Here is a 17,029-nt window from a genome sequence, read left to right on the forward strand (position 1 = left end):
CTACTCCTGGGGCAGAGCGAGGGGCTGGTCACACTCAGGTGAGGTTTGGGGCCTGGACTCCGTGTTCCCCGCTCAGCACTGTTTTGAGCGTGGTGGACTTAGGTCTCAGTGAGGGGACCAGAATCCCTACAATGTTTGCCTTGTCAAACCAGAGAGCGACCATCAGGGACCTGGTGACAGGAAGGACCCAGATCAGAAGTCAAGGGGATCTGACACACAGCCACTTCCTGATTTTTTTCTGCAGAGAATCTAATTAAAGACACAAAGAAGGAAGAGGAACTGCCCCAGGGACACTAGGAGGGAAGAAAGCATTGACCCCAATAGGAAGCCTGCACAACCCTCCAGGGACAGCCTTTGGCTGGGACCCTGGGTTTGCTGGTCCTGAGCGCCCCCTTGTGTCCTGGGTGCTCCCTGCAGCCCAGCCCTGCTGTCTCCTCAGGGAGGTTAGTGTCTGGGCTCACACTCACTTCCCCTCACTGTGTCTCTTGCACAGTAATACACGGCCATGTCCTCGGCTCTCAGGCTGCTCATTTGCAGATACAGCGAGTTCTTGGCGTTGTCTCTGGAGATGGTGAAACGGCCCTTCACGGAGTTGGCGTAGTATGTGCTACCACCACTACTACTAATGCGCGAGACCCACTCCAGCCCCTTCCCTGGAGCCTGGCGGACCCAGCTCATCAGGTAGCTACTGAAGGTGAATCCAGAGGCTGCACAGGAGAGTCTCAGAGACTCCCCGGGCTGCACCAGGCCTCCCCCAGACTCCACCAGCTGCACCTCACACTGGACACCTGCAAACACAGAGACACAAGGTGGACTGAGAATCACATGGAAGCTCCAACAGGCACAGGCACAGGTCTCAGCGCTCCCCACTCCTGAGAATGACCTTGAGAAATGATCAGGAGGAAAACGCAGCTTGGCACCAAGTCCATGGTGGAGCCGCTGGGGTCCTGTCTCAGGCGCTTGGGTTCTGGGTGTCTCCCCAACATGCCGGGCAGGGGCCCCCTTTTATGAGCAGGGGGAGAGCCCCATTTGCATGGAGTCTGCATATAAGGTGCAGCTGTGACCCTGGGCTGCATGCCTAACCTTGTCATCCTAGTGGTGACCCCAGATGGGAAAGGACTCAAGGATGCTGGCCACAAGATGTCCCGTCCTGACCCCCCTCCCTCCCTCCTTTCCCGAGACCCGTCACCCCGACCCCATTCCTTTGGGGGCAGCTTCCAGGATTGAGAGTCCTCCTTCCTGGGGTTTTGATGAGGACCCAGAGGCACATGGATGGGACTTCCTCTCGCTCTCCTTTCCCCACCATGGGCCATGTCGACTTTCTGGGGTTTTGGAATAAGATTTTTCTTTGAATGATGCTTTTATTTTGAGACTGAAAAATTATCTTTTTTTTTTTTTTTTGACACAATCAGATCCTCCACAGAACTTGAAGAATGGTTTGGCTCAGGTGATAGAGTGTGTGCCTATAGACTGAATGGTCCCAGGTTGGGTTCTGGTCAAGGGCACTAGCCTTGCTTGCAGGCTCTTTCCCGGGTCGGGCCTGGTCCAGGAGGCAATCAATCCATGTATTTCTCTCATATCAATGTTCCTCTCTGTCTCTCCATCTCTCTCTCACTCTCCTTAAAAACCAATGAAAAAATATTCTCAGGTGAGGATTAATGAAAAAATTAATAATAAAAATTAAATAAATAATAACAATTAAATAATTACAAAAAATGATAAAAATGAAATATGATGGCTCTTGGAACAAAACCCTGGGTAGAGAGTTGAGGCACCGCGTCATCCTTGGGGGCAGGTGAGCACCTCCCTCTCAGAGGAGAGTGGCCCCTGTGTCCAACCTCCCACAGCCCTAGGCAGGTGAGCACAGATGGACACAGAAACCTGGGACTGTGATCACTTGTTCCTCTGGGCAAGAGGCCCCCACCCCTTGGAAAGTTCAGTCTGGGACCAGCACTGTCTCTGCCTGGTTTTCTCTAAAGCTGAGTCGGCAGCCAGCACCCGCTCTCTGAAGGGTGTGGGGTTGCTGTTCCTCACGTGGCATCTGTGAGCTGCCCTCAGTGAGGCTGCTTATCTGTGGCCTGTGACCCCATTGAAGGCCAGGAGGACTGCGTTTTGCCGCATTCTTTGAAAACCAAGCTGAGGTGAGGGGGGAACATGGAAAGCAATTCCTAAGTGCAGTCAGAGGCTTTTATAAGGAGGGAGAGGCCACACAGAGAAAAAAGGTCAGGGGGCGGGGCTTGAGAAGTGCTCTACGTGTTGACAGGCACAGTCCAATCTGATAAGGATCTTGCAAGTGGTCAGGTGACGCTCCAGTGTGCGTCATCCTAGACTTTGTCCTCCTGGTTCTAAGGTTGAAGGTCATCAAATCTGCCAGAACTGGGAACGTCAGAGTTCATACCTTGTAAAATTTGTTCCTAAAATTCTTATACAAACAGGTTGTTTACCTACAATCTTCATTCATTAGTCAGAGTCTGCATTTACAGGGACAATGTGGAAAGAATGGTGAGGTGAGTTGTAATTCCAACTGTGACATGAGTGCTGAGATGCTTCAAGGCCTTTCCACCCTTTAAAAAGGTCAAAATGGCCCTAACCAGTTTGGCTCAGTGGATAGAGTGTTGGCCTGCGAAATGAAGGTTCCCGGGTTTGATTCTGGGTCCAGGGCACATGCCCAGGTTGTGGGCTTGATCCCCAGTGAGGGACGTGCAGGAGGCAGCCGATCCATGATTCTCTCATCATGGATGTTACTAACTCTCTCCCTCTCCATTCCTCTCTGAAAAAATAAAATAAAAATAAAAAAAAACTCCCAGCTCAATGACCTGGATTGAGGCAAACACTTCCCCAATTAGGAAGGAAAGATGAATGGGGTCCTAAGGAAATGTCAGACATCTGCCTGTTGGCATTTAGGAGAAGCAAAAGAAAAAAGAAAAAAGAAAGAAGGGGTGAAAAAAAACATAATTCAAATGTCACCCTCATACTGCCCTTGGAGGAATCGAGCCCAAAGGGGACATGAGACAGAGTGTCTGCAGTGCGACACATGACAGATCTTGAGGCGTGGGCTCTTTTATTAAAAAAAAAAAAAAATATATATATATATATATATATATATATATATATATATATTATTTTAGAGAAGAAGGGAGAGAGAGAGAGAAACATCAGTGATGATAACAGAGAATCATGGACCTGCTGCCTCCTGCACGACTCCCACTGGGGATCGAGCCCACAACCCGGGCATGGGCCCTTGACCGGGAATTGAACTGGGGACTCTTCAGTTCGCAGACCGATGCTCTATCCACTGAGCAAAACCAGCACAGGCGCTAGGTCGTCTTTAAATGACTACCCACCTGGTATGTTAAAGCAAAAAAATAATAAACTATTTTAAAACAATGTGCATGCCATCTGAATGCAGCCATTGCTAATATTTTTTTTAAATGTTTTTATTGACTTAGAGAGGAAGGGAAATCGAGAGGGAGAGAAACATCCATGATGAGAGATAATCGTGGCTTTAGCGTCTAGCTCTGTGTGCATTTGGTTTTTTAATTGTGCTTAGCACTAAACAGCCCCAAACAAAGCCCAGCGATCATAAAATTCATATACCATTGCACCAGCAAGAGGAGACTGGAGGGGAGCCGGAGGGAGCCCCAGAAATCAATTTCAGGACATCCATGGTTGCATTAAAGGGAATCATGGATTGGCCGCCCCACACACGCCCCCTACTGGCGATCGAGCTATAAACCTGGGCTTTTAGTAAAAATATATTAAACAGAGAAAGTCAAAGAAAAAGACCTTAAGCCTGAAAATATTAACCCAGCCCCGGTAGACAAGGCTCGAAGACATCACTGGAAATACTTTTCATTTCAATGACCTGTTTTCTCATTGTTTGATCTCCTGAGGTTCATCAACCGATACCACCCTCTCCAAAAAAAGAATGAATGTTTGGGGAAATTCGTGCACCAGTCTGGTGCCTACCACCCTCTCCAAAAAAAAGAACGAATGTTTGGGGAAATTCATGCACCAGTCTGGTGCCTAGGCCGGCCTGCAGGGATTGACCAAAACTGGCTCTCTGACATCTCCTGAAGGGTTCCAGATTACGAGTGGACACAGGCCAGGCCAAGGCACCCTCTCGGTGACCTTTAGGTCTGGGAAGGGACACGGGAGGATGGCCAGCTGGGGAGGGACCATGGGAGAGCTCCAGGGTGTGTCCAGCCTGTCTCACTCAGTCCCGATCATCCAGACACCAGCACCAAGCAGACCTACAAGTCTGAATGTTGTCTCCTGCCGGGGTCCTGCCCCAGCGGGTCCAGGGGTCCCCAAAGTATGGACGGAGTCGGCGAAGAAGGAAGGACATGGAGACAGCGTTCAGTTGATCAGCAGCCTTGCCAGGATCTCTAGCCACAATCTCCAGCCAAGTTCTGTGTCCATGCTCTCCAGTCAGGTTCAGTGTCCAGGTTCCAGTCAGGTTCTCCTGCCAATCTCTGTAGTCAGGTTCAGTCCAGGATCCCTTGCCATGTTCTCCCGCTAGGCTCTGTCTCTAGGCTCCGAGGCCAGTCCCTCTCCAGGATCCTCCGGCATGCTCTCTCCAGCGAAGCTCTTTTGTCCCCAGAGAACGCTCTTTGTAGGTTCTGTGCCTAGGCTCTGTCTCTCTTGGTCCTGTCTTCCAAGCCCTGTGTTCTTAGTTCTGTGTTCTGAGTTCTGTCTCTTGCTGTCTCTAGATTCTGAGTTCTGAGTGTTTCTGTCTTGTTACAACTGTATTTATACCAGTTGATTCAATCCTATCAATCTCTATTACAAAGGTTAGGGCGTTTCTTATCTCCATTCCAGGGAGAAAAGATTATGTAGTTTAAGCATGATTGTTCGTAGTTAAAGGGATTAATTACCCGCCTGGCACTTAGTTGAGGGGTTTTATTCCCTCCCTAACTTCAGGGGAAAATCCCTACCTGGGGATTCAACCTTTCTCGGAGAGGTGACTTTGGTTAAAACACAGCGCCAAGAAGGTGAGCAAACATATTAAGAACCATATGCCATATATGCCAGGTCTCTTGAAACAGCAAGGATGGACCGGCTCCCGGCAGTCTCCCTGGTGGTCAATGCATGTCATATTGAGAAGTTGAGCAACCTTAGTATATCATTTGCATATTATACTTTGATTGTTTGAACAGATGACTGGTAGACTGGACACTTAGCACATTAGGCTTTTATTATATAGGATTGATTTCATACAGGAAAGGAGCGAGAAACATCAATGATGAGATAGAATCATACATCGAGTGCCTCCTGCACGCCCCCTACTGGGGATCGATCCCACAACCAGAGCATGTTCCCTTCACCAGAATCGAACCTGGAAACTTCCAAGTCCACAGTCCAACTCTCTATTCACTGAGCCAAACAAGCAAGGGCTCATTGGTTAATTCTTGTCTGTGCCCTGACCAAGAATTGTACCGTGACCTCAAGGTTCATACATCTTTCCTCAACCACTGAGAAACACCAGCTTGCCTCAAAATGCTTTTAATGATTTGAGAGAGAGGGAGAGAGACAGAGAGAGACAGAGAGACAAAGAGACAGAGTGAGAGAGAAGAGCGAGGATGAGAAGAAGAAAAATAGAAGAAGAAAAAGAAGAAGAAGAACAAGAAGAAGAAGAACAAGAAGAAAGAGAGAGAGAGAGAGAGAGAGAGAGAGAGAGAGAGAGAGAGACATCGATGTGCCCTCCCACCCAGGGGGTGGCAGAGAGAACAACAGAGCTTATTAAAATGGTGAAGACAACTATACATGTCCCACCAGCAGGCCAGCAGGACTGGGGCTCAAGTTAACAAGAGCCAGGGACCCCATCACGTGTCCTACGAGTCTTCCATCAACTCAAGGATAATTTCCTCCATGTCATCCTCCTTGATGTGGTGCACAATGCGCCAGAACCGGTACATGCAGTCCAGGTACTGGGTGCCAGGGTGGATCGTCCACATAAAAGGCATGGTGCTCGAGGTCAGCAGGCTGGTGGTGAGTGCGATATGCCCACTGGGGATGTCTTCCTGCCGCAACCGTACTTGCAGGACACCTCCTGTCTCCATGACTAGATGCAGCCACGTGCGCTGCTTCTCATCCTGGTACACCAAGTGCCCACGGATCCTCAGGTAGATGGGATGGGAGGTGAGGTGCACCTTCGATGGGAGCTCGGCCATGACCCCTCCGTGGTTCAAGGAGCAACAGCCACAGCTTCTCAGATCCTCTTGCTACTTTGGTCCTGGTATCGAAAAACAGGAGATGGGGTCTCCAAATGCATTTTACCTCGGCTTTTATCTTTATGGTTTTTATGGTTGTGTTTGTGGTTTCCTTTGGTTTATTTTGAAAATTTATATATCTCAACTTTTCTTTCTGTTTTAGCTTTAGATCTCTCTTGTAGAACAAACTGTACAAAACATACTTGAAGTATAATGTGACTCTGTGAAGGTAACATGGTCCTATAGAATTTTTAAAACATTTTTTAAATGGCAGTTGACATACAACCTTAGGTTCATTTCATGGGTACAACCCAATGATTAGACATTATATAATGGACTAAGAAATCATGCAATTAATCTCATACGTCTTTGACACCATACACAGTTATTATAATGATACTGTAGACTCAGTGCACAAAATTCATGTACTTGGGGAGGGGTCACTCTATCAGCCCTGGAGCTTCGCCCAGTCTGGGACCCCTTGAGGGATGTCCAACTGACAGCTTATGCCCGCTTTAGTGCTCCCGTGGAAGCTGCCACAAACCCCTGTGCTCTCCAGCTGTGAGCCTGGCTTTGGCTGAGCGGCACTCCCCCTGTGGGAGTTCCCTGACCACTGTTGGACAGCTCCTGACATGAGCATCTGCCCCTGGTGGTCAGTGTGTGTCATAGAACCATTTGTTCTGCCATTTGGTAGATTCGCATATTAGCCTTTTATTATATATTATATTGCATTGACTCAATACTCTACTTTACTGTGCCATAACTATTCTTTCATTTTTTTCATATAGTTTTACTGCTTTCAGAGAGGAAGAGAGAGGGAGAGAAAGAGAAAGATCAATGATGACAGAGAATCAAGGACTGGTTGCTTCCTGCATGCCCCCAAGTGGGGTCAAGACTGTATCCCGGCTTGTGGGATGTCTGGGAATCGAATTGACATCTCCTGGTTCCGAGGTTTAAGCTAAACAACTGAGCCATGCCAGCCGTGGTCTTTCATTTCTTTCTTTTCTTGGCTTTTCTTTTTTTCTTAATTCAAACTTTGTAGTTGGTTCAACTTTTCTTTTTGTCTTGACACCACCACCTTCTTTCTGATCATCTCTGAGGGAACTCACAAACCATAGAGCAACCCAACCCATGCAAATGATATGCAAATAATATGCTTTACCTTTAACAGCTGGCAGAGAAACAAAGCTAATGGCTGCGTCCAGGTGGGCTTTTTAACAGCGGTCTTGCATCTCAGGTTCTGGAGAGAGAGGCAAGACCAAAATATTCAGGGACAGACATACACGTGGGAGAGCTGACCAGGAAAACAGTATGCAAAGTGACAGGTGAAAGAGCACTTAGATTCCTGAGTTCTCATAACATCCCTTATAGAATGATCTCTCCCTTCCCCAAACCTCAGCCATGCTCTTGGCAAGAGCTTTATGGTTTTGCTGCTAAATTCACTTCAGTCCACAAAGTCCAAATTCCTTCCTCAGATCAGACTCCATCTCAATACTTCCTCCTCCTCCTCCCATCCATCTTTTTCTTGCCTGTTCTTCTTGCTCTGAAGGCAAAGCACTTTTCTTCACCCCTTTCTTCTGAAACCGGTCGCTGCTTCCCCCTGTCACCTGCAGAAGAAAGAACATGACCATGATACACCTGTTGCAAGGAGTCCATGTATCAAGAATGTGACCTGAAAAAAGAAGGTTCCCCTGACTCACACCCCAGAAACAAGTCCCGTGAGACAGAGGGTGGTGAGGAAGGAAAGAGGTTTATTCAGGTGCCGGCAACCTGAGAAGATGGGGGAAGTTTGTCCCAAAACCCATCTGCACATCTAATGCAGGCAGAGGCTTTCATAAGGAGGGAGAGGCCTAACAGAGGAAAGAGGTCAGGGGGCGGGGCTTGAGAAGTTCTCTATGTGCCTACAGGCACAGTCCAATCTTACAAGGATCTTGCAAGTGGTCAGGTGATGGTCAGTTGTGTGTCATCCTAGGTTTTGTCCTCCTGGTTCTAAGGTTGAAGGTCACCAAATCTCCCAGAACTGGGAAGGTCAGAGTTTATATCTTCTAAAATTAGTTCCTTGGATTCTTATACAAACAGCCTGTTCATCTACAAATTTCATTATTAGTCAGAGTCTGCATTTACAGGAACAATGTGGAAAAAATGGGGAGGTGAGATGTAATTCCCACTGTGACATGAATGCTGAGATGCTTCAAGCATTTCCACCCTTTGAAAATGTCAAATTGGCGCTGGCCTGTGTGGCTCAGTAGATAGAGTGTTCGCCTGTGAACTGAAGGGTCCCATGTTCGATTCCCAGTTAAGGGATCAGCCACCTCCCGCACTCCCCCTACTGGCGATTGAGCCCGCATACCCGGGCATGTGCCCTTGACCGGGAATCGAACCATGAACTCCTTGTTGATAGGTTGACGCTCAACCACTGAGCCATGCCGGCCAGGCCAGAAGTGCAATATTTTGAATATGAGAAACACACCTTAGAAACACATCCGTCATGCTCCCCAGTACTCAGACTTAAAGGTCTCAATGTGCATTTGCAAACACTTTCCTGCAAGAGGAGAATTTACTCAGCAGTCAGTGATCTCTTTAATGCAACCATGGATGCCCTGAAATTGATTTCTGGGGCTCCCTCCAGCTCCTACTCCAGCCGCTTCTGTCTGGTTCGATGGTAGATGAATTTTATGATCGCTTGGCTTTGTTTGGGGCTGTTCAGTGCTAAACACAATTAAAACCCATAGGCATCAAGAGCTAGATTCTAAAGCCATACACAGAGCCAGCTCGAGCCTTCAGGAGACGAGCCCTGGCATTCCTTGTAATTCCTCAAAGGAAAGAGATGATCAGCATAAAACACCCGTAATCCCCAAAACATTCCTTCTTTTTTTAGAGAAGGTAGTATTGGTTTATGAACTTCAGGATATCAAACAATGAGAACGCTGGTCATTGAAATGAAAACTATTTCCAGTGATGTCTTTGAGCCTTGCCTACTGGGGCTGAGCTAATATTTTCAGGCCTAAGGTCTTTTTCTTTTTCTTTCTCTGTTTAATATTTATGTACTAGAGGCCCAGTGCACGAATTCGTGAACCAGTGTGGTACCTCAGCCTGGCCTGCGGGGATAGGCGAAGGTGGCTGTCTGACATCACCCAAGGGGTCCCAGATTATGAGAGGCCACAGGCCAGGCCAAGGGACACCACTGGTCACCATTAGATCTGGGGAGAGACATGGGATGTTGGCCTGCTGGGGAGGGACCATGAAAGGGCTCCAGGGTGTTTTCAGCCCTTCTCACTCAGTCCTGATCAGCCAGGCCCCAGCAGCAAGCTAACCTACCAGTCTGAATGTCTTGTCCCTGGTGGTCAAAGCATGTCATAGTGAGCAGTCGAGCAACTTTAGTATATCATTTTCATATTATGCTTTGATCGGTTGAACAGATGACCAGTCGACTGGACAGTTAGTATATTAGGCTTTTATTATATAGGATTGATTTCATACAGGAAGGGAGAGAGAAACATCAATGATGAGAGAGAATCATACATCGGGTGCCTTATGCATGCCCCCTAATGTGGATCGAGCCCAAAACCAGAGCATGTGCCCTTGATCAGAATCGTACCGGGGACATTCCAGAGTCCACAGTCCAACCCTCTATCCACTGAGTCAAACAAGGTAGCGCTCATGGTTAAATCTTGTCTGTGCCAGGACCAGGAATTGAACCTTGATCTCCAGATTCATAGGTCATCCCTAAACCACTGAGAAACACCAGCCTGGCTCAAAATGCTTTTACTGATTTGAGAGAGAGGGAGAGAGACAGAGTGAGAGAGAAAAAATGAGACAGGGAGATATAGAAAGGAGAAGATGAAGAACAAGAACAAGAACAAGAAGTAGAACAAGAAGAAGAAGAAGATGAACAAGAACAAGAACAAGAACAATAGGAAGAATAAGAACAATAAGAGAGAGAGAGAGAGAGAGAGAGAGAGAGAGAGAGAGAGAGAGAGAGAGATCAATGTGCCCTCGCACCCAGGGGTTGGTAGATAGAACAACAGATCTTAGCAAAATGGTGAACAGAACTATACACGTCCCACCAGCAGGCCAGCAGGACTGAGGCTCAGGTTGACAAGAGCCAGGGACCCCATCACATGTCCTATGAGTCGTCCATCAGTTCAAGGATCATTTCCTCCACTCCATCCTCCTTGATGTGGTGCACAATGCGCCAGAACCGGCCCATGGAGTCCAGGTACTGGCTATCAAGGTGGAACGTCCACATCTCAGGCATGATGATCGAGGTCAGCGGGCTGGTGGTGAATGTGTTATGACCACTGGGGATGTTCATCTGGCAAAACCGTACTTGCAGGACACCTCCTGTGTCCATGACAAGATGCAGCCATGTGCGCTGGTTCTCGTCCTCATAAACCAAGGGACCACGAAAACTCAGGTAGCTGGGGTGTGAGGTGAGGTGCACGATGATTCTTGGGTTCTCGGCCATGACCCCTCCGTGGTCCAAGGAGCAACAGCCACAGCTTCTCAGAGCCTCTCGCTACTTCGGTCCTGGTATGGAATGACAGGGGATGGGGGTCTCCAAACGCATTTTACCTCAGCTTTTATCATTATGGTTTTTACGGTTGTGTTTGTGGTTGCCTTTGGTTTATTTTGCAAATTTATAAATCTCACCTTGTCTTTCTTTTCAGTTTTAGATCTCTCTTCTCAAACAAACTGTACAAAAAGTAGGTAAGGTAAAATATGACTCTATGAAGGTAACATGGTCCTATGGAATTTTAAAAACATTTTTAAGTGACAGTTAACATAGAACCTTAGGTTCATTTCAGGGGTACACCCCAATGATTATACATTATATAATGGACTAAGAAATCATGGAATTAATCCCATACCCATCTGACACCATACACAGTTATTATAATAATACTAGAGTCTCAGTGCACAAAATTTATGCACTCAGGGGGGTCGCTCAGCCAACCCTTCAGCCTTTCCCAGTCCAAGACCCCTTGAGGAATGTCCAACTGACAGTTTAGGCCCGCTTTAGTGCTGCCGTGGAGGCTCCCACCAACCCCTCTGTGCTCGGCAACTGTGAGCCTGGCTTTTGGATGAAAAGCGCTCCCCCTGTGCGAGTGCACTGACCACTGTTTGGACAGCTCTTCTCATGAGCATCTGCCCCCAGTGGTCAGTGTGTGTCATACCAACCAGTCATTCTGCTGTTTGGTCGATTTGCATATTAGCCTTTTATTATTTACAATTGCATTGACTCAATGCTCTCTACTTTACTTTGCCATGACTATTCTTTCGTATTTTATATATAGTTTTACTGATTTCAGAGAGAAAAGGAGAGGGAGAGAAAGAAAGATCAATGATGACAGAAAATCACAGATTGGTTTCCTCCTGCATGCCCCCTACTGGGGATCAAAACTGTAACCCGGGCATGTGCCATGACTAGGAGTCGAATCCACATCTCCAGGTCCTTGGTTTAAGCTAAACAACTGGGCCATGCCAGCCGGGCTCTTTTATTTTCATTTCTTTTCTTTCCTTTCCTTTTCTATTTTTCTTAATTAAAACTTTGTAGTTGGCTCAACTCTTCTTTTTGTCCTGAAACCACCACCTTCTTTCTCATTATCTCAGAGGGAACTCACAAACCATAGAACAACCCACCCCATGTAAATAATATGCTTTACCTCTTACAGCTGGCAGAGGAACAAAGCTAATGTCTGTGTCCAGGTGGGCTTTTTAACAGTGGCCTTGCTTCTCAAGTGCTGGTGAGAAAGGCAAGACCAAAATATTCAGGGACAGACAGACAGCTGGGATAGCTGATCAGGAAAACAGGAAGCAAAGTGACAGGTGAAACAGCAAGTAGGATTCCCGAGGTCTCATGACATCACTGATAGAATGATCTCTCCCTTCCCCAAACCTCAGCCATGCTCTTAGCAAGAGCTGTATAGTTTTGCTGCTAAACTCACTTCAGTCCACAAAGTCCAAATTCCTCCCTCAGATCAGACTCCATCCCCAATGCTTCCTCCTCCTCCTCCTATCCATCTTTTTCTTGCCTGTTCTTCTTCCTCTGTAGGCAAAGCACCGTTCTTCGTTCCTTTCCTCTGTGACCGGTCTCTGCTTCCCTCCGTCACCTGCAGAAGAAAGAAACTGGCCATGATACATCTGTTCCATGGAGTCCAAGTACTAGGAATGAGTCCAGAAAAACAAGGTTCCCCTGAATTACCCACCAGAAACCAGTCCCGTGATACAGGTGGTGGTCAGGAAGGAAAGAGGTTTATTCCCTTGCCGGCATCCTGAGAAGATGGAGGATGCTAGTCCCAAAACCCATCTGCACATCTCAGTGCAGGCAGAGACTTTTATAAGGAGGGAGAGGCCAAACAGAGCAAAGAGGTCAGGGGGCGGGGCTTGAGAAGTTCTCTACATGACGACAGGCACAGTCCAATCTGATAAGGATCTTGCAAGTGGTCAGGTGTTGGTCCAGTGTGCGTCATCCTAGACTTTGTCCTTCTGTTTCTAAGGTTGAAGGTCATCAAATCTTTCAGAACTGGGAATGTCAGAGTCAATACCTTGTAAAATTTGTTCCTAGGATTCTTATACAAACAGGTTGTTTACCTACAATCTTCATTATTAGTCAGAGTCTGCATTTACAGGAACAATGTGGAAAGAATGGTGAGGTGAGTTGGAAATCCCACTGTGACAGGAATGCTGTGATGCTTCGTTCTTCTTCAAGGCATTTCCACTGTTTGAAAAAGTCAAATAGTCCACGGCTGGTTTGGCTCAGTGGATAGAGTGTCAGCCTTCCTACTGAAGGCCGACGCTTTATTCACTGAGCCAAACCAGCTTAGGTGCTAGGTCCACTTTAAATGAATACCTACCTAAGTATGTTAAACCAAATAAATAATAAACCATTGTAAAATAATGTGCTTTTAATGTTAATGCAACACTTGCTTAATATTTTTTAAATGTTTTTATTGACTCAGAGAGGAAGGAAAAACGAGAGGGAGAGAAACATCCTTTATGAGAAAGAATCTCGCATTGGCCGCCTCCCACACACCTGCTACTGGGGATAGAGCCCGCACCCCCAGGCATGTGCCCTTGACCGGGAATCGAACCGTGACCTCCTGGTTGTTCTGTCAACACTCAGCCACTGAGCCATGATGGCCGGGCCGAAAGTGCAGTATTTTGAATATGAGAAATACACCTTAGAAACACATCCCTCATGCTCCCCAGTCCTCTGCCTTAAAAGTCTTCATGTTCATTTCCAAAAACTTTCCTGCAAGAGGAGAATTTAATCAGCAGTCAGTGATCTCTTTAATGCAACCATGGATGCCCTGAAATTGATTTCTGGGGCTCCCTCCAGCTCCCTATCCTGCCGCCTCTCTCTGGTGCAATGCTAGATCAATTTTATGATTGCTGGGCTAAGTTTGGGGCTGTTTAGTGCTAAACACAACTAAAAACCCAAATGCATCCAGAGCTAGATGCCAAACCATACACAGAGCCAGTTCGAGCTTTCAGGAGACGAACCCTGGCATCCCTTGTAATTCCTCAAAGGAAAGAGATGATCAGTATAAAACACTGGTAATTCTCCAAACATTCATTCTTTTTTTGGAGAAGGTAGTATCAGCTGACAAACGTTAGGAGATCAAACAATGAGAACGCTGGTCATTGAAATGAAAACTATTTCCAGTGATGTCTTCGATCCTTGTCTACTGGGGCTGGGCTAATATTTTCAGGATTAAGGTCTTTTTCCTTGTCTTTCTCTGTTTAATATATTTTTACTTGAGGCCCGGTGCACGAATTTGTGCACCAGTGTGGTGCCTAGGCCTGGACTGCGGGGATCAGCCAAAACTGGCTCTCTGAAATCCCCTGAGGGGTCCCAGATTACAAGAGGGCACAGGCCAGGCCAAGGGACCCCACTGGTGCACCATTGGATCTGGGGATGGACACTGGAGGTTGGCCAGCTGGGGAGGGACCATGGCAGGGCTCCAGGGTGTGTCCAGCATGTCTCACTCAGTCCTGATCAGCCAGACCCCTGCAGCAACCTGACCTACCAGTCTGAATGTCTTGTCCCTGGTGGTCAATGCATGTCATAGCCAGGAGTTGAGAAACCTAAGTATATCATTTGCATATTATGCTTTGATTCGTTGAACAGATGACCGGTCGACTGGACATTTAGCATATTAGGCTTTTATTATATAGGATTGATTTCGTACAGGAAGGGAGCAAGAAACATCAATGATTAGAGAGAATCATCCATCAGGTGGCTCCTGCACAACCCCTACTGGGAATCGAGCCCACAACCAGATCATGTGCCTGTGACCAGAATCGAACCTGGGGCCTTCCAGAGTCCACAGTCCAACCCCTCTATCCACTGAGCCAAACAAACTAGGGCTCATTGGTTAATTCTTGTCTGTGCCCAGACCAGGAATCAAACTTTGACATCCGGATTCATAAGTCATTCCTCAACCACTGAGAAACACCAGCTTGGCTCTAAATGGTTATATTGATTTGAGAAAGAGGGAAGAGACAGAGAGAGACAGAGAGACAGGGAGAGAGAGAGAGACATCAATGTGCCCTCGCACCCAGGGGGTTGCAGATAAAACAGCAGAACTTATTAAAAAGTTGAACAGAACTATACACATCCCACCAGCAGGTCAGCAGGACTGGGGCTCAGGTTGACAATAGCCTGGGACCCCATCACTTGTCCTACAAGTGGTCTATCAGCTCAAGCATCATTTCCTCCACTCCATTCTCCTTGATGTGGTGCACGATGCGCCAGAACCGGCACATGTGGTCCACGTACTGGCCGAAAGGGTGGAGCCTCCACATCAAAGGCATGATGCTCGGGGTGAGCCAGCTTTGGGTGATTGCGATATGCCCAATGGGGATGTCTTGCTTGCGCAACAGTACTTGCAGGACACCGCCTGTCTCCATGAAGAGATGCAGCCACGTGCACTGGTGTTCGTCCTCATACAACGAAGGCCCACGCCTCAGGCAGATGGGGTGCGAGTTGAGGTGCACCTTTGACGGGAGCTCAGCCATGACCCCTCCGTGGTGCAAGGAGCAACAGCCACAGCTTCTCAGAGCCTCTCGCTACTTCGGTCCTGGTATCGAAAGACAGGGGATCGGGTTTCCAAAAACATTTTACCTCAGCTTTTATCTTTATGGTTTTTACGGTTCTCTTTTTAGTTGCCTTTGGTTTATTTTGAAAATTTATAAATTTCAACCTTTCTTTCTTTTTTATCTTTAGATCTCTCTTCTAGAACAAGCTGTACAAAACATACTTAAGGTAAAATATGACTTTATGAAGGGAACATGGTCCTATGGATCTTTAAAAATATTTTTTAAATGACAATTGACATACAACCTTAGGTTCTTTTCAGGGGTACATCCCAATATTTAGAAATTATATAATGGACCAAGAAATCATGCAATTTATCTCATACCCCTCTGACACAATATAGAGTTATTATAATATTAAAAGAGGCTCAGTGCACAAAATTCATGCACTTGTGGGGGGTCCCTCAATCAGCCTTGTGGCCTCTTGCACTCTGGGACCCCTTGAGAGATGTCCAACTGACAGCTTAGGCCTCCTTTAGTGCTGCCATGGAGGATCCCACCGCCACCCTGTGCTCGGCAGCTGTGAGCCTGGCTTTTGGCTGAGCGGCGCTCCCCCTGTGGGAGTGCAATGACCACCGTGGGACAGCTCCTGCCATTAGAATCTGCCCCCTGTGGTCACTGCGTGTCATAGTGTCCAGTCATTCTGCCGTTTTGTCGATTTGCATATTAGCCTTTAATTATATAGGATTGACTCAAGGCTCTACTTTACTCTGCCATGACTATTCTTTCTTTTTTAATGTAGTTTTCCTGATTTCAAAGAGAAAGGGAGAGGGAGAGAAAGAAAGATCAATGATGACAGAGAATCACGGCTGGGTTGCCTCCTGCATGCCCCCTACTGGGGATCAGGGCTGTAACCCTGGCATTTGCCATGACTGTGAATCGAATCGAAATCACCTGTTTCCGAGGTTTAAGCTAAACAACTGAGCCATGCCAGACGGGCTCTTTTCTTTTCTTTCATTTCTTTTCATTTTTTTTTATTAAAACTTTGTAGTTTGATCAACTTTTCTTTGCGTCCTGACACCACCACCTTCTTTCTGATCATCTCCGACGGAACTCACAAACCATAGAACAACCCACGCCATGCAAATAATACGGAAATAATATGCTTTACCTTTAACAGCTGGCAGAGGAACAAAGCTAACGTCAGCATCCAGGTGGGCTTCTTAACAGCTGTCTTGCTTCTCAAGTTCTGGTGAGAGAGGCAAGACCAAAATATTCAGGGACAGACACCTGGAATACCTGATCAGGCATACAGGAAGCAAAGAGACAGGTGAAACAAGAAGTAGGATTCCTGAGGTCTCATAACATCACTTATAGGATGATCTCTCCCTTCCCCAAACCTCAGCCATGCTCTTGGCAAGAGCTGTATGGTTTCTCTGCTAAACTCACTTCTGTCCAAAAAGCCCAAATTCCTCATTCAGATCAGACTCCATCCCCAATACTTCCTCCTCCTCCTCCCATCCACCTCTTTCTTACCTGTTCTTCTTGTTCTGAAGGCAAAGCACCGTCCTAGCTCCTTTCGTCTGTGACCGGTCTCTGCTTCCCCCTGTCACCTGAAGAAGAAAGAACATGACCATGATACACATATTCCCAGGAGTCCTTGTACCAGGAATGTGTCCAGAAAAACAAGGTACCACTGACTCACACCGCAGAAACCAGTCCCATGAGACAGGTGGTGCTGAGGAAGGAAAGAGGTTTATTCAGGTGCCGGCAGC

At 47.1% G+C, this 17,029-nt stretch overlaps 2 protein-coding genes and 1 gene segment (V, D, J or C); all 3 read right to left on the reverse strand.

The window, feature by feature from the left end:
* Window positions 1-471: 471 nt before the first annotated feature.
* LOC132225729 (immunoglobulin heavy variable 3-23-like) lies at window positions 472-970 on the reverse strand (the record flags this gene model as incomplete). The annotated part of the segment is given in 2 exon segments: window positions 472-788; window positions 884-970. Coding segments are annotated over 2 exon segments (363 nt in total), but the record flags the coding sequence as incomplete, so codon positions are not given.
* Window positions 971-5,834: 4,864 nt separating this feature from the next.
* LOC132225710 (T-cell leukemia/lymphoma protein 1A-like) lies at window positions 5,835-6,173 on the reverse strand. The gene has a single exon (XM_059680715.1). It carries the CDS (start codon window positions 6,171-6,173, stop codon window positions 5,835-5,837), a length of 339 nt encoding a protein of 112 aa, XP_059536698.1.
* Window positions 6,174-10,338: 4,165 nt separating this feature from the next.
* LOC132225711 (protein p13 MTCP-1-like) lies at window positions 10,339-10,680 on the reverse strand. The gene has a single exon (XM_059680716.1). The coding sequence runs from the start codon at window positions 10,678-10,680 to the stop codon at window positions 10,339-10,341; it is 342 nt and encodes a 113-aa protein (XP_059536699.1).
* Window positions 10,681-17,029: the final 6,349 nt, after the last annotated feature.

This window comes from Myotis daubentonii (assembly GCF_963259705.1).
Source record: "Myotis daubentonii chromosome 1 unlocalized genomic scaffold, mMyoDau2.1 SUPER_1_unloc_1, whole genome shotgun sequence".
Classification (NCBI taxonomy): Eukaryota; Metazoa; Chordata; class Mammalia; order Chiroptera; family Vespertilionidae; genus Myotis; species Myotis daubentonii.

Bases quoted from the DNA above. Each gene is read 5' to 3' on its own strand.
- LOC132225710 (XM_059680715.1), bottom strand. From the start codon at position 6,173: ATGGCCGAGCTCCCATCGAAGGTGCACCTCACCTCCCATCCCATCTAC.
- LOC132225711 (XM_059680716.1), bottom strand. From the start codon at position 10,680: ATGGCCGAGAACCCAAGAATCATCGTGCACCTCACCTCACACCCCAGC.